General features: G+C 46.8%; 13 protein-coding genes and 1 non-coding gene across 14 annotated transcripts; 8 read left to right on the top strand and 6 right to left on the bottom strand.

Moving 5' to 3' along the window:
- Nucleotides 1-233: 233 nt before the first annotated feature.
- Nucleotides 234-1,874, top strand: B0J16DRAFT_386863 (heterokaryon incompatibility protein-domain-containing protein; the record flags this gene model as incomplete). Its single annotated transcript, XM_046131603.1, has 1 exon — nucleotides 234-1,874. One exon carries the CDS (start codon nucleotides 234-236, stop codon nucleotides 1,872-1,874), a length of 1,641 nt encoding a protein of 546 aa, XP_045979620.1.
- A 571-nt stretch (nucleotides 1,875-2,445) lies between these two features.
- Nucleotides 2,446-3,102, bottom strand: B0J16DRAFT_346212 (uncharacterized protein). Its single transcript, XM_046128410.1, has 2 exons — nucleotides 2,985-3,102; nucleotides 2,446-2,927 (listed from the first exon to the last, which is right to left on the bottom strand). The coding sequence occupies exons 1-2, from the start codon at nucleotides 3,033-3,035 to the stop codon at nucleotides 2,613-2,615; spliced, it is 366 nt and encodes a 121-aa protein (XP_045979619.1). The 5' UTR covers nucleotides 3,036-3,102; the 3' UTR covers nucleotides 2,446-2,612.
- Nucleotides 3,103-3,316: 214 nt separating this feature from the next.
- Nucleotides 3,317-3,728, bottom strand: B0J16DRAFT_386861 (uncharacterized protein; the record flags this gene model as incomplete). The annotated part of the gene is made up of 3 exons (XM_046131602.1): nucleotides 3,317-3,519; nucleotides 3,577-3,619; nucleotides 3,678-3,728. The coding sequence occupies 3 exons, from the start codon at nucleotides 3,726-3,728 to the stop codon at nucleotides 3,317-3,319; spliced, it is 297 nt and encodes a 98-aa protein (XP_045979618.1).
- A 1,014-nt stretch (nucleotides 3,729-4,742) lies between these two features.
- B0J16DRAFT_402390 (uncharacterized protein) lies at nucleotides 4,743-7,278 on the top strand (the record flags this gene model as incomplete). Its single annotated transcript, XM_046132650.1, has 4 exons — nucleotides 4,743-4,883; nucleotides 4,942-5,258; nucleotides 5,395-6,737; nucleotides 6,788-7,278. The coding sequence occupies 4 exons, from the start codon at nucleotides 4,743-4,745 to the stop codon at nucleotides 7,276-7,278; spliced, it is 2,292 nt and encodes a 763-aa protein (XP_045979617.1).
- A 305-nt stretch (nucleotides 7,279-7,583) lies between these two features.
- On the top strand, nucleotides 7,584-8,914 carry B0J16DRAFT_402387 (uncharacterized protein; the record flags this gene model as incomplete). Its single annotated transcript, XM_046132649.1, has 3 exons — nucleotides 7,584-7,787; nucleotides 7,857-8,310; nucleotides 8,358-8,914. Exons 1-3 carry the CDS (start codon nucleotides 7,662-7,664, stop codon nucleotides 8,912-8,914), a joined length of 1,137 nt encoding a protein of 378 aa, XP_045979616.1. The 5' UTR covers nucleotides 7,584-7,661.
- A 451-nt stretch (nucleotides 8,915-9,365) lies between these two features.
- On the top strand, nucleotides 9,366-10,288 carry B0J16DRAFT_357210 (RTA1 like protein-domain-containing protein; the record flags this gene model as incomplete). Its single annotated transcript, XM_046129527.1, has 2 exons — nucleotides 9,366-9,555; nucleotides 9,612-10,288. 2 exons carry the CDS (start codon nucleotides 9,366-9,368, stop codon nucleotides 10,286-10,288), a joined length of 867 nt encoding a protein of 288 aa, XP_045979615.1.
- Nucleotides 10,289-10,478: 190 nt separating this feature from the next.
- Nucleotides 10,479-11,983, bottom strand: B0J16DRAFT_166299 (RTA1 like protein-domain-containing protein). Its single transcript, XM_046122315.1, has 4 exons — nucleotides 11,535-11,983; nucleotides 11,457-11,479; nucleotides 11,185-11,410; nucleotides 10,479-11,131 (listed from the first exon to the last, which is right to left on the bottom strand). The coding sequence occupies exons 1-4, from the start codon at nucleotides 11,710-11,712 to the stop codon at nucleotides 10,698-10,700; spliced, it is 861 nt and encodes a 286-aa protein (XP_045979614.1). The 5' UTR covers nucleotides 11,713-11,983; the 3' UTR covers nucleotides 10,479-10,697.
- Nucleotides 11,984-12,746: 763 nt separating this feature from the next.
- On the top strand, nucleotides 12,747-13,414 carry B0J16DRAFT_374149 (uncharacterized protein; the record flags this gene model as incomplete). The annotated part of the gene is made up of 2 exons (XM_046130585.1): nucleotides 12,747-13,273; nucleotides 13,308-13,414. 2 exons carry the CDS (start codon nucleotides 12,747-12,749, stop codon nucleotides 13,315-13,317), a joined length of 537 nt encoding a protein of 178 aa, XP_045979613.1. The 3' UTR covers nucleotides 13,318-13,414.
- Nucleotides 13,415-13,939: 525 nt separating this feature from the next.
- On the top strand, nucleotides 13,940-14,807 carry B0J16DRAFT_346205 (uncharacterized protein). Its single transcript, XM_046128409.1, has one exon. The coding sequence runs from the start codon at nucleotides 14,020-14,022 to the stop codon at nucleotides 14,731-14,733; it is 714 nt and encodes a 237-aa protein (XP_045979612.1). The 5' UTR covers nucleotides 13,940-14,019; the 3' UTR covers nucleotides 14,734-14,807.
- B0J16DRAFT_346204 (uncharacterized protein) lies at nucleotides 14,808-17,078 on the bottom strand. Its single transcript, XM_046128408.1, has 3 exons — nucleotides 16,649-17,078; nucleotides 15,972-16,600; nucleotides 14,808-15,923 (listed from the first exon to the last, which is right to left on the bottom strand). Exons 1-3 carry the CDS (start codon nucleotides 17,000-17,002, stop codon nucleotides 14,882-14,884), a joined length of 2,025 nt encoding a protein of 674 aa, XP_045979611.1. The 5' UTR covers nucleotides 17,003-17,078; the 3' UTR covers nucleotides 14,808-14,881.
- Nucleotides 17,079-17,859: 781 nt separating this feature from the next.
- B0J16DRAFT_402384 (methionyl-tRNA synthetase) lies at nucleotides 17,860-19,602 on the bottom strand (the record flags this gene model as incomplete). The annotated part of the gene is made up of 2 exons (XM_046132648.1): nucleotides 17,860-19,201; nucleotides 19,280-19,602. 2 exons carry the CDS (start codon nucleotides 19,600-19,602, stop codon nucleotides 17,860-17,862), a joined length of 1,665 nt encoding a protein of 554 aa, XP_045979610.1.
- Nucleotides 19,603-20,721: 1,119 nt separating this feature from the next.
- Nucleotides 20,722-22,362, top strand: B0J16DRAFT_346203 (uncharacterized protein). The gene has a single exon (XM_046128407.1). It carries the CDS (start codon nucleotides 20,817-20,819, stop codon nucleotides 22,341-22,343), a length of 1,527 nt encoding a protein of 508 aa, XP_045979609.1. The 5' UTR covers nucleotides 20,722-20,816; the 3' UTR covers nucleotides 22,344-22,362.
- A 174-nt stretch (nucleotides 22,363-22,536) lies between these two features.
- Nucleotides 22,537-22,608, top strand: B0J16DRAFT_t268. Its single transcript has one exon. It is a non-coding gene; the product is annotated as a tRNA-Gln (tRNA).
- A 736-nt stretch (nucleotides 22,609-23,344) lies between these two features.
- On the bottom strand, nucleotides 23,345-23,893 carry B0J16DRAFT_322519 (uncharacterized protein; the record flags this gene model as incomplete). Its single annotated transcript, XM_046125715.1, has 1 exon — nucleotides 23,345-23,893. One exon carries the CDS (start codon nucleotides 23,891-23,893, stop codon nucleotides 23,345-23,347), a length of 549 nt encoding a protein of 182 aa, XP_045979608.1.
- Nucleotides 23,894-23,942: the final 49 nt, after the last annotated feature.

The raw sequence follows: 23,942 nt of genomic DNA, 5'->3' as shown, positions 1-23,942 counted from the left end.
CAGCGAGAAACTTGTCACTTTCAACATTGTCAGTGTTTACATAAAGAATGTCTGTCTTCTACAATTTGCCTGCTAGTTGGTTTCGCCCGCTCCGCCTTTCTCCAAGCACGTCAGAAAATGTTGGATATGAGCTGGCTTTGTTCGAACTTGGCCATTCCCCATCCTACAACGCGCTCAGCTATTGCTGGGGCGAATTTGAAAGATCGAGCTCAATCCAGTGTAATGGCAATACAATGATGATCACACCGCACCTCAAAGAAGCCATTGCCTGTCTAGGAACACTCAAGCGTGAAACTGAGTGGATATGGATCGACCAAATTTGTATCAACCAAGATGACGATTTGGAACGTGCTCTCCAAGTTGGCATGATGAAAGACATATATACCTCATCTGAAGGGACTATTATCTGGTTAGGAAGCCATGTTAGAAATATTGAAAGAGTCCCCCCGCTTCTTGAGCGTCTTTCAATCTTTTATAATAGAGATATGAACCCCGATGGAACACGAAAACGCAGTAAGTATACAAGGGCCGAATACGCAAGTCTAAACCTGCCCCCATCCACAGATACCGCTTGGATTGCCTTCGGTAGCATCTTAGGCCGCCCTTGGTTCGTCAGGTCCTGGGTAATCCAGGAAACAGCTCTCTCTCGACGCCTACCCCGCATATTCTGCGGAACCAAAGAGTTATCGTGGCAGAACCTTGTGTCGGCAACACTCTGGATATTGGATATATCTTACGAATACACCCCCCTCAGCCGCATACCAAGGAGTGTCCCAGCTCTAAGGTCCCTCAAGTCTTTCAATGAGCTTGTAACGTTCGGATTGCCCTGGGACTTGACGACTTTGTTTAACAAGGCAATGCAGTCAACGGCGTCGGAACCACGGGATAGAGTATACTCGCTTCTTGCTTTGACGAACGAGTTTGATGGCGCTGGAAACCTACCATTGGCACTACGAGCAAACTATCAGAAGCCAATCGAAACAATCTTCCGTGATGTCACTCGACACATCATATCTACGACTAAAAGCTTGCGGGTTCTCACGCTCATACGCTATACCCCCGACTGGAACTGCCTCCCATCTTGGGTGATTGATTTCAGTGCGAACGCGGAATGGGTTAGAATATCATATTTCTCCTGGGACCCACATAGTGAGAAAGGACAGTCCTTAATGGAAGTGTCCAATGATGCTGCCGGAGGCTATCCAGCTGTAATGATCGACGATTCCTTGCCTGACCATGTCCTTGGTCTACAAGGGCTTCAAATCGATATTATCGACGAAATCTGCGATGTCATGAAACAGGAAGATGTGTCATCATTTAACCTTTCCGTTTGGATGGCATGGAAAGAGGCTTGCAAACGGCTTGGTAGTAGAAATCAAACGATCGAGGCGGTAGCTCGCGCGTTCATGGTTACACTGACTGCTGACTGGAGCCTTAGCGATAGCCAACGGATCAGCGATTTACCTTTAGTGTATTTCTGGCGCTACCTTTTGGACATCTTCAATGAAATTTCCACAGATCCAACGCTCAGAGATGCCGTTACTGCGGAACGTGAGCGCATAAGGGACCTAATATCAGCCGAGACAGAGAAAGGCAACGACGAAAACCTTTTCTCACTGCATCTTGACACCGCGCATCAACGAAGATTGTTTTTCTCCAAAGACTTGGCATATATTGGACTTGGGCCGAAGATCCTGCAAAAGAATGATATTATCTGTTTCTTGTTTGGAGGAGCTACGCCTTTCATTCTACGACCATCTGGAAGCAACTACCGACTTGTCGGTGAGTGCTATGTACTTGAGTTAATGACAGGTGAGGCTGTTGAAGGCTGGAAAAGTGGCAAACATACTTTAGACAACTTCCATATCTATTAAAGTTCTCCACTTGCTAGTTATATTTCTCCTTACCAGGATTGTTTTTTAGTCTTTAGAATAAGTCCCTGGATCTTTTAAAAGGCTAAACTAGGGTCACGCAAATTTGAATAGAGTAAATTATAATACCTAAACTTATTGATGCTGATAAATAGAGCTGCACCTTTGTTGGAACAGCAACCAATCTGAACGAATGTATCTATAGTGAAAAAAGCAACGTGTTATCATACGTAGTTTGACCCCTTTATAGAATCCTCACCAGTCAGGCAAACCAGTTGCCTGCCACGTCCTGATTCAGCTACTGACATACCTACTGATAGCCGATACTATTTCCCGGTTGGGGCTTTACTGTCTTACAGCCCCGCTCCCATTGTCCGCTTTGATGATTGACAACCAGAGAATATTGGCAGATCTCTTCCTAAATCGCGATTCCAGCTGAAAGAAGAGGTCAAAGCGGCAATGGGACAGAATTGATATCAGCCCGTCGTTGGGAACGTGCCGTGCCGTGGTTTGACATCATTGTCAAAATTTGGACCAATCGAGACTAGCATGTCTCAATTATTGGCTACTTGGTATATGACATCCGACTGCATAATCTGATAAGAGCGGAAGAGCTTGGTAGAGGTACGTATGTAGAAGCTTAATTGTCGAAGTCTCTTCCCCCTCGCCTTCTTGAATCACGATGCATGACAGTCGCCTGGTTTATTCTGGTGATAATGTAATCTTCTTTCAATGGCTCAGCTAGACTTCTTCAATGTCAAGGGCAGGTAAACCTTGGTTCTCATCGCCAAGGATATCCACAATGCTCTGCAGATCGCTCCGATCCCTGATTTGAAGCATTGACCCATCAATAGCGTTATAGAAGAAAAACTTTCCACTGCCAACCTCGAAAAGGTAGAGCGCTTCTCCAGTGTAGGGTGCCATTCCATAATGAGGCCGGATATCTCCGTCAATGCCACGGCTCCGTACCTCATCTTCGATTTGCCCACCTTGGCCCCAGAGCATGTCTCCTCCCATCTCTTCGTAATTGTTGATCCAGTTGGGTGGGGGAGGAACCTTGAATTTTATCGGTTAGTCGCAATGAGCTGCAAGATGAGGAAGGTTATAATGTACCCCGTTGTCGGTCACCACTACGCCGTCGGAAATTGTAGTGTATTGACTCATTTTGAGGGAAGGCGTATGTATAAGCTGTAAACGGGCTGGGCAGTTGAATATGATGGTTGAGTTGTCAAAGTAACTGTTGTGGTTGGGGAGGAGGGGAGATCGAGGTGCATTTATATACACGGCTCGAGCGGATGATGTCACGTCACATGTTAATGTCTAAGCTTAATATCGTATGGTCAGACTCGTACATAAGGGTATCAGTAGGGTGGAATATAGGCATGGAGCTATTGAGCACCATGCACCACTTTATTTACTGCTCTATGCTTTTTATAGCCCTCCCCTCAGATTTCTTCAAGCTCGAATGCGTTTAGACCTGCCTCATCAAGACCTTGCACAATCTTTTGTAGACGTGAGTTTCCATTTACACGGTACATTGAATCATCAAGAGCATTCCAAAAGATGAAGTTCCTGCCACCGACCTGCATCAAGAACATGGCCTCACCCGTGTAGGAACACGTGCCGAAGAAGGGCTGGACCTCTCCATCTAACCCGCGATCTTTTACCATCCCTTCCACATCTTCATTTCATCGCATGTCGCCACCAATCTCATCATAAACATTGGTCCAGTCTTGGGGAGGCGAAACCTGGTAAGCTGTCAGACATTTTTGGGAAGCTGAAAAGGGAGGATCAGTAGCGACTCACGTCAGTATCGGTGACGGCAACGCCATCGACGACTTTAGTGATATTGCCCATAGTGAATATTCGTGGTTGTAGGACTGGTAATTCCGGTGAGAGGTGCAAATGTCTAATATTTCTCACATAAAGATGCTGGAAAACGTCAAAGAAGGTGAAGAAAGATACATATTTATAGACTACCCAGTCACAAAAGACGTCGCTAGGCATTACTAGGGCGGCGCTACAAGGGTAGCTCAGCAGTAAGCGCTGATCCCGAGTCTCGGTATGGTTGATCGACCGCCCTACAGTACTACCTTGCGTTTATCCCTTTGGTTGAACCTTATGTCAATATCCCCCTGTAGACCGATCGAGGTCGGAAAATTAATTTACCGAGCAAAGTCTTGGAATTCAGTGCCCCACTTATGCTACGTTGATGTAGTTACAATTGGCTGCTAGCATTATACTAGAAGCTCTTTGTAGTGTTTAGTACATCCGTCTTATAGCCCGATGGACTAACCAATAGGGGCTTGCATATACAGTGGCTCGACTCTGTGGTTCGTACCCTGTGTTATGAGTGTGTACGGTAGGAGAACAAAACTATTGAGAGTTTACCAAGGGACAATTCTTAAGTATGCACACAATAGTAGGAGAAAGGCATACTGTTATTTTGTGTGCCTTACCTGCTGTCCCTTTTCCAAGACGACCTATCGCTGCGACGTGGCAGATTGTAGTGGAGGTGCCTACCCTATCGTGTAGAGTAAGGCGAACGAAAAAACGCCTTGTTGATGCCGACACACTCACCACCATTCATGCACCGACAGCGCCCGCCACTACCACAACAACCCCGCCTTTGTCTACACCCGAGGGGAGCGCTGGCCTTGTTGGTTGCATAAAATGCACATAAGGCTTTCTTTGCTCTAACCACCTTCTCCGGATCGATGGCCCCGACTGGTCAGCAGTGATTTTGTACGCATGCCAAAAATACATAAAATGATGTTCTGCGTACCAACAAATACGAGGCATTCCTGAAAGTCTTTGCTCACCGTTCCTGACCATTCGCTATATTTCATTTGCGCCCAGCATCAATCAACTATGGCTGAAGCTCTTGGTGCAATCTCAAGTACCATCACTATCTTGGATCTGGCGTTCAAACTCAGAAAGTGCCACGATAGGATTGAAGCTGCCCCAGGTGTCTGGGGAGAATACTGCGATAAGGTGGACAGCCTATCACATGTATGAGGCGAGCTTATTCGATACATTGAAACAGAAAACTAATGGTAATTCAATGCAGGTTCAGAGTGTGCTGATGGACATGATATCTGGCCAAAACCATGCGATTGACAGAGTAAAGAGCGAGGAACTAGCGACTTTAGCGGATAAGGAGATGCAAATCATTGTAAAGCAAGCCAACAACATCCTAGGCGCCTGCAAAGATTTGGCCAGGTCCCCGAGACAACGGGTTTGGGATTGGCTCCGAGTGAAAAGAGCATCGGTCAAGTTTGTCATCGCCGAGAAAGGTCTTCAAGGATTGATAGATTCAGTTGAGAAGGCCAAAGTGTCCTTGCAAGCTGCAGTATGTCTATTTGGTCTAGAAAAACTAAATGCTGGGTAAGATAAGTTCGTGAACAATGAATTCTAGTTCAAGCTAACCAGGCAATATTAGTCAGACACAAATGCAAGACACCTTCCAACTTCTTCATGATAGAATGAAGGAGCAGGCTAAAGCTCTAGAACGACTTAATAGGGGTTTGAAACTTAGCAAGCTATCCCTTGTTTTAGTTGATAAGGGTGAACAGCCCGGAAAACACCTAAAACGAAAAAGAACGAGTACAAAAGTCTCTAGTCATAAGTCCCGTCGGCCAAGGAGCTCAAAAAAGGGTAGAACGTCCGCCAGACATGACCATCGACGGAAGAAAGGATCAGTTAAGGCGCGAGATAATGGCGACCACAATGTTCAAGCTGCTGGGGGTTACGAAATCGTCCTTCGAGATAAAAAAGTGTTGATCATGGCTACTGATACTGACGAGTACAAGTCAATCACTCGCGGAGTTGGTACCGATGCACACACTACTGGACTGATTCCAGTTGAAAGAAACCTTGAAGACATGAGCGATGATGAATGGGAGCGAGGCATAGGAAATCATCTCTACGAGTTTCAGCTTTCTCCGCCGTCAACCTCCGTAGAGGACCCAGAATCAGAGGAAGATTCGAACAGACTCGATACCCATCTGAGTAACGATACGATGCTGATCCCTGTTGATTCTGACAAGCAGAGCCGCGCATTTGTTAAAGAGGGGACCAATCTGAGCCAATGCGACCAGGGCGAAACTAAAGCCATGGTATTCTGCGTCTCTCGCATTCGGATAACCGAAACAGATCAGACATTCTCTTTCCAGGAGCCCTGTCAACAGCCATGTGATCATGTCGCAATGCAGGTTTTCGACGCAAGGCTCACAGTGAGGCACCTACCATACATGATGGAAATTATGTTCATCAGCGGCGCAGTGTCATCGGGTGAGACAAGAGGGATTACCCTGGCACCAAAATTTACACTCCAATCTTATCATAGATGCCCGGATGGATGGCCCTGTTCCCATACCCTGAGTGGGGGAGACTTACCTTGCCAGGATGATATCAATGCGGAAGGGGTTGTTTGTTTGTGCTCAGATAGCCTCAGAGCTTGGACTAGTGGTTATGGATGGGAGCTGGATAGCCCAACCAAGAGTCCTAGGGCTGCACGAGATGACGACCACTCTCCTCTGAGTCTACTTCAAAAGGTCAAACGCAGGGATGATACTATTCCTGCTCGGATCCCATTCAGCCTGCTGGTTGGGTATCTCAAGTTGATAGAGGTACTCCGCTTCGAGGAAGAATACCTGGCGCAGTGCTGTATCTGGACTGATGCCATACTTTCAGAAGTCTCAACCTCATTTGATGAGGAGGCAATAGCATGGACGTGGGTGTTATGGAAGCTCCAAAGAGGAACTGAGTTTAAGAGATTAACAGGTATCATACAACAGCAGGGAAAACATCTCATTGATCAGGAAACTAACCGATACGGGGTTGTTCCTCCCCAGCGGATAATCAGTAAGTATATAGTCTCCTTATCAACACGAACTAGAAAAGTTATCTCACAGAAATAACTCCAGACACCATTGACCAAAAACGTATCTCAGTTCTCTCGCAAATCAGAGACCTTGTGCAAAACACCATCGAAACCAGTCGACGTAATTACATGAGAGCGAGAACACAAGACGATCCCGGTCGGACTGCGCCACCAAATATTATAAGCTCCTCGCTGGTGGTAGGATACTTCACACTTGAACATGAGATGTTTCTTTTGGATGGGCGGACTTGGGACGATGGAAACTTTGATGGGGTAAGTTTTGCTGATGCTTCAAGCTGGATCAGGTCGATGATGAACTTGCGGGACTGGATGGTGAAGCCTGTATTACCAGCTAGCACGATGCTATCAGGTCTGAAAGCTTTGTTTTCGGGAGGTGATGATGGATTACATGAAGCTGGGATATCTTCTGGCTTGTCTTCAAATGTATACGACGATCTGAATGACCTGATTAGAAGACTGGGAGAGGAAGATGACTGGGGGGTAGATCTCCCCGATGAGTGAGTTGGGGGGACTTGTAACTAAAGTAAAGATCGATGCTGTGTTTAATGATAACTCTGCCTAGCTCCTGGCCTGTGTGGTACGCTAAGCTCAAGGCGGGAAGCGGAACGAAAACGAGGTTAAACGAGGTTAAACGAAGCTGCTAAGCTAAGCATCTATACGAACTTCCGCGCTATATCGGGCTTTATCCACAAAGCCCAGTCTACGCCCAATCGTAAGCCATTCCGTGCCGTGAGATGGTAGGGGTGTTTTCACTGGGTAGTAAGGGGACACTGGGCCACTTGCCTTTTATTCCAGTAGCTGCCTCTCTCATTTTCTCGTTCTCGTTTTCCATCCGGACCATTTTAACTTTCTACCCCCGAGACTCCTGAATATTGGCATTGGTCATGTCGAGTAGCACGCCAACGCCGCTGACCACAGCGGGAATCTCGGAGCATCGAGGTTCCAAGACGAAACGAGTCCATAAGAAATCGCGAATGGGTTGTCAGGCCTGCAAACACAGACGAATCAAAGTCAGTCTCACTCCAATGCCTGCGTCAGATTACAATCAGTGGTCGTTGACTAACAACTATTTCTTCTAGTGTGGAGAAGAGAAGCCCACTTGTGCTCACTGTGAGAGACGAGGCGAAGAGTGCCGCTATGTTCTGCCATACCATACCAGCCACTACACATCGGCAGTGTCATCACCGCAAGCATCTGCGTCAGGACTAAATCTTGACATGTTGGACATGGAGCTCATGCACAATTTCTGCACGTCTACTTACGCCACGCTTAGTAACGACTCGGCGATAAGGGATCTCTGGAAAATCCGAATCGTCAAGCTTTGTCTAAACTGTGACTACGCTTTGTTGGCAATCCTCTCCGTGTCAGCACTTCATCTCAGCCACTTTTCAATTGAGAGGAGAGAATTTCTCCGTGAGAGAGCTATAACGTACCATAACCAAGCGCTCAGCATTGCAGCTGGGTTTATCGATGCGTACAGTGACGAAAACGCGCAGCATCTGTTTGCCTTTTCCGTTTTGACTGTTTACTATTGTTAGTTCCTTGGTCTCTCTTGATAATCTCACTAATAGTTGTACTAGCCTTCGCCCAAACACCAGAACACGATGATGGACCATATCCTCCATGGGCAGTCTTAATAAAAGGCTGCACGAGCTTTGTTGAATTGGCTAACAGCACCCTCTTAGCTGGGCCTTTCTCAGTCCTTTTCCATCAGGCCCGAAAACATCTGGATCTCCGACAGCAAACTTTTAGCAAAGACTACATGCAGCAGCTGTGGCTGTTTGTAGACGATAGAATCACAGATCCAGAGCGACGAACCATCTACCGCGACGCGATCCAAGCATTGAACCAAACATATGGTGTTTTTTATGAAGTTGAAGGTGATAATGATCTAGTGGATATCTTTTCTTGGGTCGTAATGGCAAAGGATTTCCTCAAGTTTGTCGAGGATGAGGAAGAGGAAGCTCTGGTGGTGTTGTCTTACTTTTGCGTCTTGTTACACAAATTACCTAGTCAATGGTGGCTGGACGGTTGGGTTAACCATTTGATGACGAGGATTTACTCGTCTGTGGGAGAGATGTATCTCACTTTTTTAGTATGGCCGATGGAGCAGATTGGATGGTTACCGAAGCGTTGAAATTCGTTGTCTAAATACGAAGGATCCTTGTATAAATAACTGCCAAGTTCTTGCTTACGGTCCGTGCTCTCGGTTTTCGTTCCCGTTACCCACTCTCGGTAACAAAACGAGTTGTGGATATCAGCGTCCGCAGCTGATACGCTACGTTGAAAACAACAGCGTTGGAATCCACTTTCCATCTTCGCATAGAATGCGAAATGCGAGGATACCGCTATCGCATCCAGGAGGAGGCTAACTTGGCATATTCTCCCTAAAATGACCAACCACTTCCTCTTCTTCCGTGGGTTTATCGAGTGAGATTGCGTGCATATTCAGATGTGTTGCCGTTAAAACCCAAGTAACTTCCCCGGAATGACGATTCTGTGTTCTCGATAGAATCTATTGCTTCCTTTCCTCAAAACGACCCAAATATCAGCCGCGAGATAACTTTCAGTTATTATCGCAAGCGAAGATGGATCTTTTCCCACGAATTGACGAGCTTGCTGATGGCAAGTTGGACTTTAAACTGTACCGATACACACCTTCATTCCCTGCAGCCATCGTCGCCACGGTCATCTTCGCGATACTTTCATGCCTTCACCTATGGCGTCTATTCAAAGCCCGAGCCTGGTACTTTATTCCGTTTACAATTGGCGGTGTCTGTACGTCTCCCCTGGCCGACACTCACTGATGAATATCACTAACATATGTCGCGTAGTTGAAACCATTGGCTACGCTGCCCGAATTGTATCGCACAACGACAAGGAGTCTGTGATTCCCTACAGCGTCCAAGCGATTCTTATCCTCGTTGCGCCCGCCCTTTTCGCCGCCTCCATCTACATGATCCTCGGTCGAATCATCATCTCCCTTCGAGCTCAACATCTTTCACTCATTCCCGTTCGATGGTTAACAAAGGCTTTTGTCTGTGGTGACATTGTATCCTTCTCGCTCCAAGCAGCTGGAGGCGGTATTCAGGCGTCTGGTACCATCGAGGCATATGATAGGGGTGAAAAGATCATCCTCGCCGGTTTATTCGTTCAGATCGTGGTATTTGGGTTCTTTGTTATTACCTCGGGGCTTTTCCACGTGAAGTGCCTCAAGAACCGGACGCTGGCTGCTAGAGAGGATGCATTTCCGTGGAAGCTTGACCTGAATGTCTTGTATACCGTCAGCATTATTATTCTGGTCCGAAACATCTTTCGAGTCGTTGAGTATCTTCAGGGTAATGGCGGATATTTAATCTCTCATGAAGTTTTTCTCTACATATTCGATGCAATTCTGATGGCTATCGTTATGGTTGTTTTCCTCATTTGGTACGTTGACCACCTTCAATACAAAGACGGCAATCAATACGATCTTGAGCCTTGTGCTATCGATGAGACAACTTCTTCTTGATTGTGTGGCAGGAGTTAATCTTACCGGGCGGAGGAAATGAGGAAGCTGTTAACTTTGTGGGATAGTTGGCTATCAGTATTAAGAGGTGCTTTTACTTTAATTGATGTTTGAAATTTGAGATACTTCACTGAGACATGATCATGAACGTAATTGCTTACAGCTTATAATCGCTATACTATAAGATGCCAGGGAAAATCTAGACTAGAAAAGAACGATTTACCATTCTAAGTTATGAGAAACCTGATTTCGCAAGAGGGCTAGCTTTGTAAGTTGGACCTGGAGGGCAAAGAGGAAATTTCTAGCATTATATCGAGCAAAGATTCCCAGTGTCGTTCAAGCGAGCTTCCAAACAGCTTTCCAACCTCAAGCCCAATCATACTCTTTGAAAGCTATGATGCAAGATAACTCACTATTTCTCCCAATACAGTCGAATCCCATATCTAACAGCGGTTCCTCCCCCGTTCAGCTTGGCATTCAGCTGACTAGGATGCTCCCAATTGAACAACACCATAGCGAGAAACATCAGAACACTGTCAAAGATATACAAGTACGCCTCGTGAGAGATGAGATAACCCGCATTTCCTTGTGCATATTCGATCAGGCGAAAGACCGACCGTACAAGGATGAGACCAGAGGCGATATACAGTGTGTAAAGGTACTTCTGCCAAGGGATTCCTGATACAGCGGCCTTTGCGGACATGGAGCCCACAAGGCTCCTGTGAAACATGGCTGCAGTGATAGCAAACAGTGAGAAGAAGACGATTTGAACAATGAGACCAATAATGACGATACGCTCGCCATTGTGAAGAGCTTCGAGTGATCCGGCTGCCATCATGCCACCACCTGCGAGCTGTCAGAACCAACACGGGGAACCGATGGTCGACGGATCAACTGACCTGCGCCTTGAAGAATAAACGATGCGACATCACCGACGACAAAGATCTTCGTTAGCCACGCACTCTTGATAGGTGAGTATCGCTCGCCGTCGGTAATTATAATGATACGTCCGAGGATCATGTAAATGCTTGCCGCGAACAAGGCTGGTGAGATGAGCAACAGCAGAGTCTGGACTACATAAGGCTTCACAGTCCAGTTGGGACTTTCGTTGGCAGATGCCGCCCTCTGAGTTGGATTAGCAATGCAAGGCTTCAGGACCGAGGAAACTTACACCAACATAGCCGATGACCTGCACTATCCAGTCGTTATTATCGGGACAGGTACATGTATTGCTTTAGAAGAGACTTACTGAAACCGCCAATGACGAAGCAGGAAAAGAACCACGTCTTTGTTCTGAGCAATTGATATGTATGTAGGGCGGTGGTTAGCAGAAAGAGAATGATGAAGATGACAGCCGCCGCCATGGATGGGTCATATCGGTAAAGCTTAAAAATAGCATCGCCGCCTCCTGTTGTTGAATCCGACATAGTTGGAAAGTGTCGAGGCTGCGTAGATTGCAGAAAGGAATAAAAAGTTCGATATCGAGCGTTGTAAAGGAAAAATGTGCTGAGGAAATATTTCTTGTTTAAAGATCATCGAACAACGTAAAGAGGCTTTATACCAGCGGCGAAACATTCTCTCGATGTTGCTTCAGCAATCCCCACTTGTCGGTGCACTCCCTTTTCTAAACGCGTGCTCGTAATCTCGGGTTCGTTCACGGGAATGCGAGGAACGAGGCTGATGGGTTTGAGACTGTCCTGCTGGTATGTTATGGATCATTTGTTTCAGCGCAACCCCTGGAAAATGGCGCTAAATTACTGTTTGCGTCCATCGCTAATTTTAGTGTTTATTATGTATTAGTCAGGGAGGGACATCGGATTCGGATATACGTGCATGCATGTCCGGGGTTCAGAGGATGCGAGAACGCTCTGAGAGTGGATGACTCTAAGTACATCTAGCAGCTATGACCATGAGCCAATCACGCTTCGCATTTCTCTGATTACATAAATCTGGTATATCTGCTTGCTTATCTTCAAACTTATACGAAGGTCTCGATGTACTGATCAAAGAAATAGAAGACGAAGATAACAGCAGGTTAGACCTCCATTATGACGCACATCGAAAAGTGAATTTTAGACTCAAGATTTCCTCATCCAGTTCAGCTAATCCCACTTCACTGTCTGACATCCGTCGTCTGACCGGTGATGAATGTAGCCATCCTCTACATAATTTCTAAGGCAGCAGCCCAAGGAAAAGTTAGGCTCTGACACAAAAGACAAAATCTTGAAAAAGAAACAGCTGGACTTTCTAGAAACGGTAATAATCGTCATGAGAGTGGCTGGATAAGGCTGTGCTGACCACCCACTAGCGTGGGATGAGCCGTCAGACAGGGCTTAGCTTATACACATTCGGAGTTCCGTATCATCCATAAGGCTGAGTGAAAATCAACAAAACAATATTAACACAGCAGGACAGCACTCAAAATATGTTATTCAATTTCGGATCAAAATCATAACACAAAATGTCTGCAAATGACCAGCCCGCTATCGAGAGCAAAGCTCCTACCCATAATGAAGACCTCTCCAGGGAGATTCTGTACAAAATCATCCAACAAATGGAAACAACCAACAAAAAGGATAGCGATGACCTCGAATTCTTCCGCTTTTTCGTCGTCACCATGATCGCCATCTCCGTCTTCGGCGCCTCAACGTTTGCAGTTATCATGGGCGAAATGACCGACCCCGCCGATATCTGGGAATCACCGATCTTTACTCTAAAAACTGTCCGACTATTTCTTGCTGTATCGTGGCTTTCGTTTGCCATGTCTATTGCTTTGGCTGGGTACAGCGGTAGTGTCCTTGCACTGATGCGACAAAAGACGAAAGGGGATCTTGATGAGGAGACTATTAAAAAGTGGACGCCTGCTGGGCTTGTGGTTTCTGTGGCTTTGCATTTGTTGATTGTTACTGGTTTCTTCTTTATATCGCTGAGTCTGGTGGCTTACGTTGGGTCGTTTGGGTGGGTTATTGTGTCAGTTTCTGGACTGATGTATGTTGTGGTCTTGTGCCTGATTGGTGCGCAGTGGAGCCTGATGTAAATAATCTGTCACTCTGTCAAGTACTTTGAACAGTATTACACAGTCAGTATCGTACTTCAATTAAATCTCTTAGCACTAGTACTATTTTCAACTGTCACTTTATCGTTAAATTCTCAAGTAGTGATATTTCTTAATACATGTAAAACAAGGCTCTATATATAATAACTCGCTATTCGGAGTCTGCTAGTGACACATGTGGTGATATGATGCCCCGCAATGCGTTCTCAATAAAAAAACACTTTTTAGATAATTACTTGGAGTCATGGTGAAGCTCTTTGTGATAGCACTCCGCTGTGTGAGGCGCAGTTCTGGTAGGATGATGTGGCTGAAACAATTAAACGAGTGCGAATGTAGAGTGCGAGCGTTAAGAGTAGAGTGCGAGTGTTGAGAGCGAATCACAGGCGTTGTGTGACAGACTTGCTGACTTGTCAAGGCTGTCTTCTTGAAATCCGACGGACATACCAGGATATGTTTGAATATGTGGGGCTGTGCTCTATAAGGGTGTGGTCGATTATGCTCACTCTAGCTTGTGACTTTGATTGCACGTTCATAAATGTTACATTATAAAAGCAATTGAGTTTCTACCCGCAATTAATCTATCTCTCTACCATTCCATTCTTAAACAAGATAAACTCCTTGTCTTCTATACTCAACTACCCAAGGCCACTATTTCAAATATTACAGTACCGTCATCACAATGTCCAACAGTAGATCAAGAGGTCCACCACTACCCGGTTCCGTTTATGGTTCTTCCTTACAAGCCCAGCTAGAAAGCGAGGGGGCCAGGATCGGCCGCAACAACAACCGTCCTCTGATCGAACACATCATTAACCATGCAACTCCCGGCTACGTTACAAAAGCCGTCTGGCTCCAAGAGCACAGTGTTATCGAGCATGAATACTTGCTGTTGTGTATCAAGACCTACGATGGAAGACTGTCTTGGATGCGCGTAGAACGCACGGGCGACCTCCCTGAAGAGGCCGCCGGCGCCAACGCCATGACAGACCAGGCACAATTAATTGTGACAATCGCACCGTCACGAGAGAAGCTTGTTTGCGGCGACAAAGTTCTCGCCGAGGCTGACTTGGACTTTAACAAAGCACGTCTGAGTGACGTTGCCAAGCTCATGCTGATCGTTCACAACGAGGAGCCTCAGTACCATCTTCAGTGGCACAACTGCTGGTGGCTGGCTCGGGTCATCATGCAAGTGCTTTCGGGAACCTATATGCATAACGATAAGAAGCAGAAGAAAAAGGTCACGAAACGGTGTGATGCCTCCCATAACAAGCATGTCTATGCTATGAGTGCTGGTGGGCCGTTTGCAGGATTGGGTCAGTGGGCAACTAGTGCACATTTTAACAGGAGGTTGAAAAGGGTTGTAGCCAGTTTCAACGAGCAGGTGACTATTTAGGATCTTGTATTGAAGTGAGCCTTTGGATACATGTGGTATTAGATCTGTATTTTGACAACTTGAAATATATATCATCCTTCAGATATAACAGAAATAAGACATACTACTTTACACCTAACATCCACAGTGCTGCCTCATACATCCGTATCTAATGCTCACAGAAACTATACTCCGCACGAGACCAGTTCTGCTCTGCTTCTGACTGGAACTTGGTTCGCTCCTCCATCAACTTCAACCTATGCTCCTTAGCCTCCGCCAAAGACATAGGCAAGCTAGAGATAGCCTCCCTCCGAACCATATCCATCAACTCCTGAGGCAAAGGCGTCCCACTCTCAAGAGCAGCTTGAAGACCGGGGTGATCCGGCGCAGCTTCAGAGACAAGTTTCGCAATGGGATGGAAGACCTTCTCGGCTTCCACGCTTCCGAAGGCGCGCTCCATCCACCAATCCTGCTGCTGAGGCGGTACGTTGCCTGTGTTGATGATTCGCGTATGAGGGTCAACTAGCCAGAGCGCGATGAAACGGCGATGACCTGGCTTTGTTTTGTCTTGTAGCTCGAATGGCGAGACGCGATGGTGAAAGACATTGGGAAAGGCGAGTAATCTTCCCTCCTTAGTCTCAACGCTACCGTACTGTTGAAGGCAGCTACCACCCCGCATTTGTGTACCGTATACTCGTTCAATCCAATTGAATGAATCCTGGCCTACCCTGTCCTGGAATTTGTACTGGTCCTCAGCCGTCTGCATGCGGAACTTCAGGGAGCTGGGTGTGACATTTTCCGAATCCAAATAGTAAAGAGCCGTGCCGACGATATGCTCGTTCATCTGGCCCTCGACGTGCCATCCACCGGCTGGGAAACTGGGCTTCTCCGGAGTGAGTTCGATGGAGGCCATCTTGACGATGACTTGGATATCTTGGAAACGGCCCCGTAGAGACTCCTCGGGTTTGATACCGTACTTCCAAGCCTTGAACTTTGGAGGATCGGGCTGAACTGGCGCCCTGATGCTTCTCCAGTACGCATCCCGTCGCTCATCATCATCCTCTGCCTCGTGATACCTGTCATAGTCACAGTCATAGTCAATGTCAATGTCACTGCCGTTGTCGCTGTCATCTTCGCCTGGTACGTCATGGTCTTCCGTGCATTCAGGAACATCTTCGAGCTTGATGTTCCAGTTTTCTTCATTCTCATCGCTGGAATGGTGTAAGTAAAACTCCTTTCAAGTGAATGTAGAGACTTACTCGGGATTATCAGGCATCTCAAACCGAGGCTTTGTCCTGCAAGCACCAACCATCTTGTAGTTTCGCTTGAAAGGTATGCAAAAGTCCCACGCCGGCAATGCCTTTTCAATAAGCTTCTCGATGGTACGGTAGATGTCACTGTGCTTGTTGGGATGGAGACCATTGATGTAACTCGTGAACTTGACGCTTCCGCCGTCCTGGAAGCGAACATTGGAGGGTAACCACTGATAGTTATCGGACCAGTAAGCTGGATCGACACTGCCTCCTCCCCCGAACCCTCGGTCAGGAATAACGGGCTCGTTCTTGGGTATGACCTCTCCCTTGCCGCTCCATCGGTCGATAGCATCCTCTACCCCGACAACTTCCTCGCGAAAAACTCGCGTGTGGCCATAGATGAGTGGATAGAGAGATGGATGGACGAGATTTTGGACCATGTCGTTGGAGCGAGGATGCCAATCCGGATCGTCTGTCTGCTCGAGCTTCAGCTTGGCAAACGCAGCCTGAAGATCCTTATGCAGTGACTCATCGATGCATCTGTCTGATTTGACAACCGAAGCACTGGCGTCCAAAGTTGGAACCAGATGCGTGTTTTTAAAGAATGCAGCCTTGGCGCGCAGCTCCTTGATACACTAGCAAAATGTAAGTAAATATTAAGGTAAGTGATGTTAAGGCCTTACATATTCGAGACATTTCCTATCGAGGATTGTCGTGAGTTTCTTTGGGCTGCCGTATTGACTTGGCTCGACAATGTCGTCGTAAAGAGGCTCGACTGGGAGTGCTAGACCTTCTTCAATCCATTTCCCAGCGATGGTATCGTCAAAGACTTTGACATGCCAGTCCGGCTTGTCAGTCAATTGATTCATGACAATCATCATGGCAACTTCCCTGACAAGAAGCATCTCGGAAGTGGACCCATAACAATATTGATGGATACCGATGGGATAAATCTCTCCGTTGTGTCCATCGCCCCGTCCATCTTGGTCGTGATAACGAAGATTTAGACCAAGGCCGGGGTACGAATGGGGAGACATGGTAATGGATTGAAAGCGTTGATTGAAGGTAAAGATGTTGACTTCATTTCAGATATTTGTAGGAGGCAAAAGAGACTTATATATTTCTTTGTTGACCGTGCGTTGTTTAGAACCAACAGTTAAACTGGGGTGGTTTAGGCAGCTGGTGGATCCAATCCAGGCCAATTCTAGGTAGACGTGCGCTAAGCGCCGAACCAACCCAAATTCTAGCTCTAAAGATGGATAAAATTTTATTGTGCAATTTCACTAGTGCGGTTGTTGTGAAGATGTGGTTGTGTGTGGGTTGGTAATCTTGGTGGAAGGAAAAGAGAATAAATTGGATAGAAGCAATAAAAGATGCGTATCTTGAACCCACTCGAAAGCTTGTGTTAGGGTATGGTAAGAAACAATGGTTGTGTTTGGGCGTTATAACACATTTTGCAAAGTGTAAATGTTTTTGAACCTTACTCGATGAATGGTTATTTGATGATGGCATTCTCCCTAACATATATCTCATCTAAGCTTTCCCATTGAGTCTTAACCTTTGCTTGTCAAGATATTAACTGAATGGTCCTCCCTATCCATGTGAATCTCCACCATCCTCAAACCCTCATCATCACTTTAACCCCCATTATCCAGTACCTTCTGCAACTCACCCCAAGTCTTCCAACAAGCAGTGAACGCGTCCTCAGGCGCACCAAAGAATCGCGGTCCATCGAGGTATCGACAAGGCGCGACGACGTTGTATCCTTGACCAAGTCCATGGACGCAGCTGTCGAATAGTGTAGCCATCGTCATTGACATTCAATCATGCCTGGTGAGAAGGCCCTCTTGGTATCTGATGAAACCTTGGTCTTGGTTACCTTCTTCTCATCGCCTTATGTATCCGCTCCACCAAAACGTTGGCGCCACTCCTCGATCTTCTTCTTGTCAATCTTCCGGAAAAGGTGCTTGGGCTCTCCGATGCTGTGTCCCGGAAGCAAATCCTCCCCGGTCCATCGCTTAGGAATGGTCCGGAGAGGTGCATTGAGCTGAGACGCGATATCGGCGGAAACGGCCGGCATGAAGGGATAGAATAGTGCGGATAGAAGGTATACAAGGTTGAGTCCATGACCTACTACCGAGGCAGCTCGATCTGGATCATCTGTCACCAAGGCCGATCCAAACGTGTTCTGGTGGAGGTATTGATTACCCCGAGCAGAGATAGCCATTGCGACCTCCAAACCTGCGCGAAGGCGCACACCTTCCATGTTGTCAAGGTACTTTGACAGGGCCTCATTGACGTTTTTGCTCAATGTAGCAAACGATTCATCGGTGGCTTCAGGGTGATACTCCGGGACACGGCCGTTGAAGTGCTTAATAGTGAATTTGACCAAGCGGTTTACAAAGTTACCGAGATTGGCCAACAACTCCGAGTTGTTCATGTACATAAACGACGTCCAATTAAACCGCGTATCCCCCGACTCAGGACGAGACGAAAGAAGGTAATATCTCCAGACAGAAGCACTCACGCCCGTAGAGGCGGCATCGTTACCAAAGACACCAATGCGTCGGGACTTCGAAAACTTGCCGGCTTCATAGTTGAGGTAATCTGTCGCATCGAGGTGGTGACACATGGTCCACTTTTCCCCGGTGCCAAGCAGAGTTGATGGGAAAACGATGGAATGGAAGGGGACGTTATCTTTGCCCATGAATTGGTACAATTGCACCTCGTCGGGGTTCTTCCACCACTTTTCCCAGTCAGGAGTATTGTTCGCTGTGATGGAGATGTAGCCGATGCAAGCGTCGAACCAGACGTAAAGAACCTTGTTCTCATATCCAGGTAGTGGTACTGGAGTACCCCATTGCAAATCCCTTGTGATAGGGCGGGGTAGAAGTCCCTCCTTCAGCAGAGCCTCAGTGATACTAGCACCGTTCTTGGACCAGCCTTGCGATTTGGAGAACCATTTCCCAACTTGCGCCCCTAGCTTATCCAAGCGTAGATACTGGTGGCTCGTTTCCTTTGGAGTAGGCGTAGCGCCATCGAGTTTGCACCGCGGGTAGACTAGTTCCAATGCGTTGAGGAGGTTTCCACACTGGTCGCACTGGTCTCCTCTCGCGTCATCGTATTGACAGCGGGGACAAGTCCCTTCGATGAACCTGTCGGCCAGAAAGGCGCTGTGCTGTGGGCAATAAGGCTGTAGAGCAGTCTGCTCCTCCATGAATCCATTGCGATGAAGACTCTTGAAGATATCCTAGGATATCTCGGTCTGTTTCTCCGTAGTGGTACGGCCAAAGTAGTCGAAATCGATATCGAACCAGTCATATATCTCCTTGTGAAGCACATGATATTTATCGCAGAGCTCCTTCGGCGTGACGCCCTCCTGGAGCGCACGAGTTTCTGTAGCCGTCCCATACTCGTCTGTTCCGCTGATATAGAGGGTATTACGGCCGCACGCCTTGCTGTACCGACTGAAGACATCGGCACTTAGAACGCTCCCAATGATGTTGCCCAGGTGGGGGACGTTGTTGACATAAGGGAGGGCACTAGTGACGAGGATATTTCGCTGGCCGGGAATTGGAAGGGGGTTGGTTTGGGGGAGAAGAGGTTTAGCTCGTCGGTTAATGTTCCTGTCTGCCATCGTGGAGAAGAATAGCCGTGTTGCAGGTAAGGTCTTGAGAGGTAAGAACAAAGACAACGGCGAGAGTATTTAAGATGGCGGATGAGTAAGTGAGTCATGCTATGATAGGGCAAAAAGAAGGTCTCGTGTAAGCCTTGGAGTCATAATGTGTGAAAAGTATCATTCATGACAGAAACCTTATCCCGATGGAGTCATGACCCATTACCAGAATCATTGGAAAGAGCTTAATGGATATCAAGCTTGGCCGAATTTCGGTGAAGCTTCTGCTCGATGTAATAATTGGATAACCAAATGATTCAGAGTCTTTCATCTCCAGCCACTATCGCATTGGCGTTGTGTAGTAGCATTGTAGAAGAACCGCGGTCGGAGTGTAGAAGTAGCAGCGCTGAGCAAACTCCCTGAGAGCAACCCTATATCGGACAGTACTCATGATTATAGTTTGCCACAGTTTCATCATGTAGGCCAATGATCGTCGGCATAAGAGCGATTGGACCATAAGGTACAAGTTCAGGAGCAAGCCATCCTTTCTCAGCTGTCCATGTAGATGCGATCATGCGGTCTGTTGCTGATTTGAGAGCCACAAGATCGGGTGAGTCGGGGCTTGGGATTGGTTTGTGGGTTGGTGCATTAATATTCTGAGACCAACTTTTGGCTTATGCTGTCAGAAACTCCTTTGACGTTAATCCATAGATGCTTTAACCTTTACTACAGCTTTCAATGAGGGCTAGCATCTATAAAGTCGTATCTGCACATTGCTTCTGCATGATTGTTATCATTAAGATTGTGGAAGTTAGCGAACCACGGATGGAAGAGTGACATGCCTGATCCTTACCCTATTCGGCTCATTTGCCGCTCGTCTCGGCACACTGAGCCATGCATTTTTCACGGTTAGATGTACCGGCTCGGTTATATCTCCACTTGATCACCAAAGCAGTGTTGTTTGATTGGTGAGAACGGCGGCAGGACGCGAGAGGGTACATTTGACTGTGCAAACGTTCATTCTTGTTGCCAAGGTCAGCAAAGAAATGAACGTGATTACAACACATGCCCCTTTTAGCGCGGAAGGTATATATGCACCTCATCTTGTGTTGATTTCTCGCTGCAGTCACATCTTGGACTCTCTTTCCCGCCTACAACCTCAAAGAAGCGAATTTACTTTTTGCCTATACTACACTCAAGTCATCCCTCTAAATTAAATATCACCAAGCTCCCAGATGTCTCAATTCGCATGGAAAAGATCTTCACAGGGCGTTTGGGAACGCGATATCGACGAATGTGAAGACTTCTATCGCCTCTTTACCAAGAGCGGCCAAGGCTGTTATCCCATCACGGGCTGTGCATCATTTCAAATCAAGACTTCCGATGTTGATCAAGGCCGCGTCGAAAACGCTCTGCGAAACGCGTGGACGTTTCTTCGTTACAAACACCCGACGTTGGGTTCTCGGATGGAGCTGGGCAGCGATGATGGCAGATGGAAAAGAATGTACACGCCGTTCCAGACCCACGACGATGTGGACCGCTGGTTGCGGTTGACATTCAAGATCATTGACTCAAGCCAAGGCGCACTGGAATGGTTCAACGACGCGCCTGATTTTGAACTGCCAACCGTTTATCTTGTCAGGTCCAGCCAGGACACACCACGCCAGACCATTTTCCTCCGATGCCCTCACGATATCACCGATGGCGTTGGTGTCCTCCAATTAGTCGATCAACTATTCACCCAGGCTTCTCTGGTCTATGCTCAACCGACCGATCACCCATATCCATTGCCCGACAACGAACTTGATACTAGACTCTCGCCGTCTCTACGTGTCGCAGGCTCTATCTCTGATTCACTGTCAGACACGCAGATGCAACGGTTTAAGGACATACAGAAGAGGAACGGGACGGTTTATAACCATCCCGGGTTATTGAGTCTGCCCCCCAGCTCTTCGTCTGACACCGATCAGGTACAGCGCGTCGCCATCTCACTTCCCAAGACTATCTCGAGTCAGATCTTGACCAACTGCAAAGCTATTGCACCAGGAGTCAGCGTGACTCATGTCTTCACCTCGGCCCTAGCAATGGCTCTCAGAGATTTACGACCTCGAAAACAAGAGGCGTACCCTGTTCGCTACGTCAATCATGCCATGATCAATCTCCGTCCATACTGTCACCCGCCCTACAAAAGCCCTGATCATGCAGCTGCTGCATATCACACTGTATCTGCTCAGGCCCTTAGCATTGATTTGGATGTACCTGCCTTGACTGATAACAAGAAGACTGATAACAAGAAGACTGAGCCCAGTCAATTACCTCTACTGGCCACTGAAGTTCGAGACTTTTACAGCCAAGTCAAGCCAGTCCTAGGACAAACCTACGAACAGGTTTTCCTTAGCCCATTGACATTCAAGGCTCTCTCTCCTCCCTCTGGATCCGATCCCTATGCCGTATCAGATCCACCCTTCTGCCCAGTCGCGCTCTCCTCTATTGGTAACATTGCATCAATCGTCAGTGTAACCAGCGATGTGTTTGAGCTCATCGACGTTTGGGCCGCCAGCCAACCTATTGGTGCTGGTGTGGCGATTTTTCTTGGATGCTGGGATGGTAGGATTGAGCTTTCTGGCGTCTTCAATACACAATTCCATAATAAAGAATTCATGGAGAAGTTTCTGGAGTCTGTAGTGGGCCATGTTTATGAAGGCCTTGGAGTTGACGAGGGACAGATCATTGACAAAGAGAATCGCGGGATGATATGGTAAGGTCTGCAGTCAAAATGTTTCTACATTTAAGATCTAGATAAAGTCGCTTCACAACCTCGCACACGTCCATTCTTTCAAAGATATTGTAGTCGGATGATTAACAGTTCTTTGCTACCCTAGAATGACATCGCCAGTCGAAACCGCTTTGTATATGGTTTCCAATAACAATTCTGACAAACAGGTTAAAACCAGTGGTTTCGTGGTCTAACGGTTATGACTGCGGATTCTGATTCCGCCAGCGAGGGTTCGACTCCCTCCGAGACCTTGCTTTTTGGAGTCCTTTCCTGCTCGTGGAGTCATGGAACAGACTTTTCAAGTGGAGGGTGGGGCATCAAGAGGTCCCATCTACGAGTACTACCATTGTCAAGTGGGGAAGCTAAAGAATTCTCTGTATTTTTTCTTGTCTCTTATAAACCACCAGTAAGTGAGCATACTAAACTGATAAAGTTTTTGGCCGTTCGAAGCGAAGGCGTAATTAATATCTGTAACCTATGTTCCTCAGTGTTATACAGTATCTGTAATCCTTATACTACCTCCGCAAATCGGCTCGCTCAATTCGTGCGAACAAAATCAATTGAAGCTATGGACACCTTATTACTGTAGAAGCCCGCCTCTCCATTTAGCAAAGCGGCGTTGCGGAAGTGAAGGGAGCTATTGTCTTCCGTGAACATGGTAGTAACAATCCCGCTATGATCCTGCTCGGCCTTGTAGTTCCTTGACGCTTTCACCATCATAGAACAAAGTTGATAAGTAGAGAAAGGTAGGAAAAGTAGCTTAAATACCTATATACTAGGATAGGATAGATTACAATATAATCTGAAGCGGAATCTAGGTAGGTCCTAACGTATAGTGTATGGATAAATATAATATAATAAATAAAGTAGCTAGGTATATAGAAGAAAAGAAAAGAATTGTATAGTCTAGTTGTTACCTTTACTAGGTAGCTTTGTTATACTTAGAAAGTGTTATGTGTTTCTCCTGTGAATCCAGCTGCGCTTCTGTCAATTTTTCTTCCCCTTGGACTTTTCTTCTCCGTTACTCATCCAGTCATCTTCTTCTACATACTCACCCTGCACTAAGGCCATAGGGTAGCATCGAGAAACAGATCCACCAGTGACTGTAAACATAAGGTCCTTACTCTCAAGCATATCAGCTCCCTTATCTGGATCATCAGCGATAAAAACCTTAGATCCAGCGCCATCAGAATAATCACAGACAATAGGATAAAAAACCTGACCATAGGGATCGACGGCAAGATAGTAATAATCTTCGCCCTTGCTATCGGTGTAATAGTAAGGCGCGAAAGCTAAGACTACACTGCCGTCAGGAATAGTCTTCTCATCCTCGACACGAAGTCGAGAAACACCCAGAATGGACATGGTGTTATTGTAGTAGTGCATGAAGCGCTGAGCACCGTCGGTGATGAGAACGTCATTCTTGGTGGACCACATCTCGTTGCAGTAGGGGTTGTCCTCTCCTTCGATTGGAACGGCGTACAGGTTTCCGTTGCCGCACGAAAGAACCATGGTCGTGATGTTGGGGTCAATCATGAGGGCTAGTTCGTAGCCTAATACAGTATAATGAGTTTTTCGTAGGCAC

Source organism: Fusarium flagelliforme (assembly GCF_020744385.1).
Source record: "Fusarium flagelliforme strain FIESC 12 MPI-CAGE-AA-0113 chromosome Unknown B0J16scaffold_6, whole genome shotgun sequence".
NCBI classification, from domain to species: domain Eukaryota; kingdom Fungi; phylum Ascomycota; class Sordariomycetes; order Hypocreales; family Nectriaceae; genus Fusarium; species Fusarium flagelliforme.
This window is presented reverse-complemented; position numbering and strand designations above follow the sequence as displayed.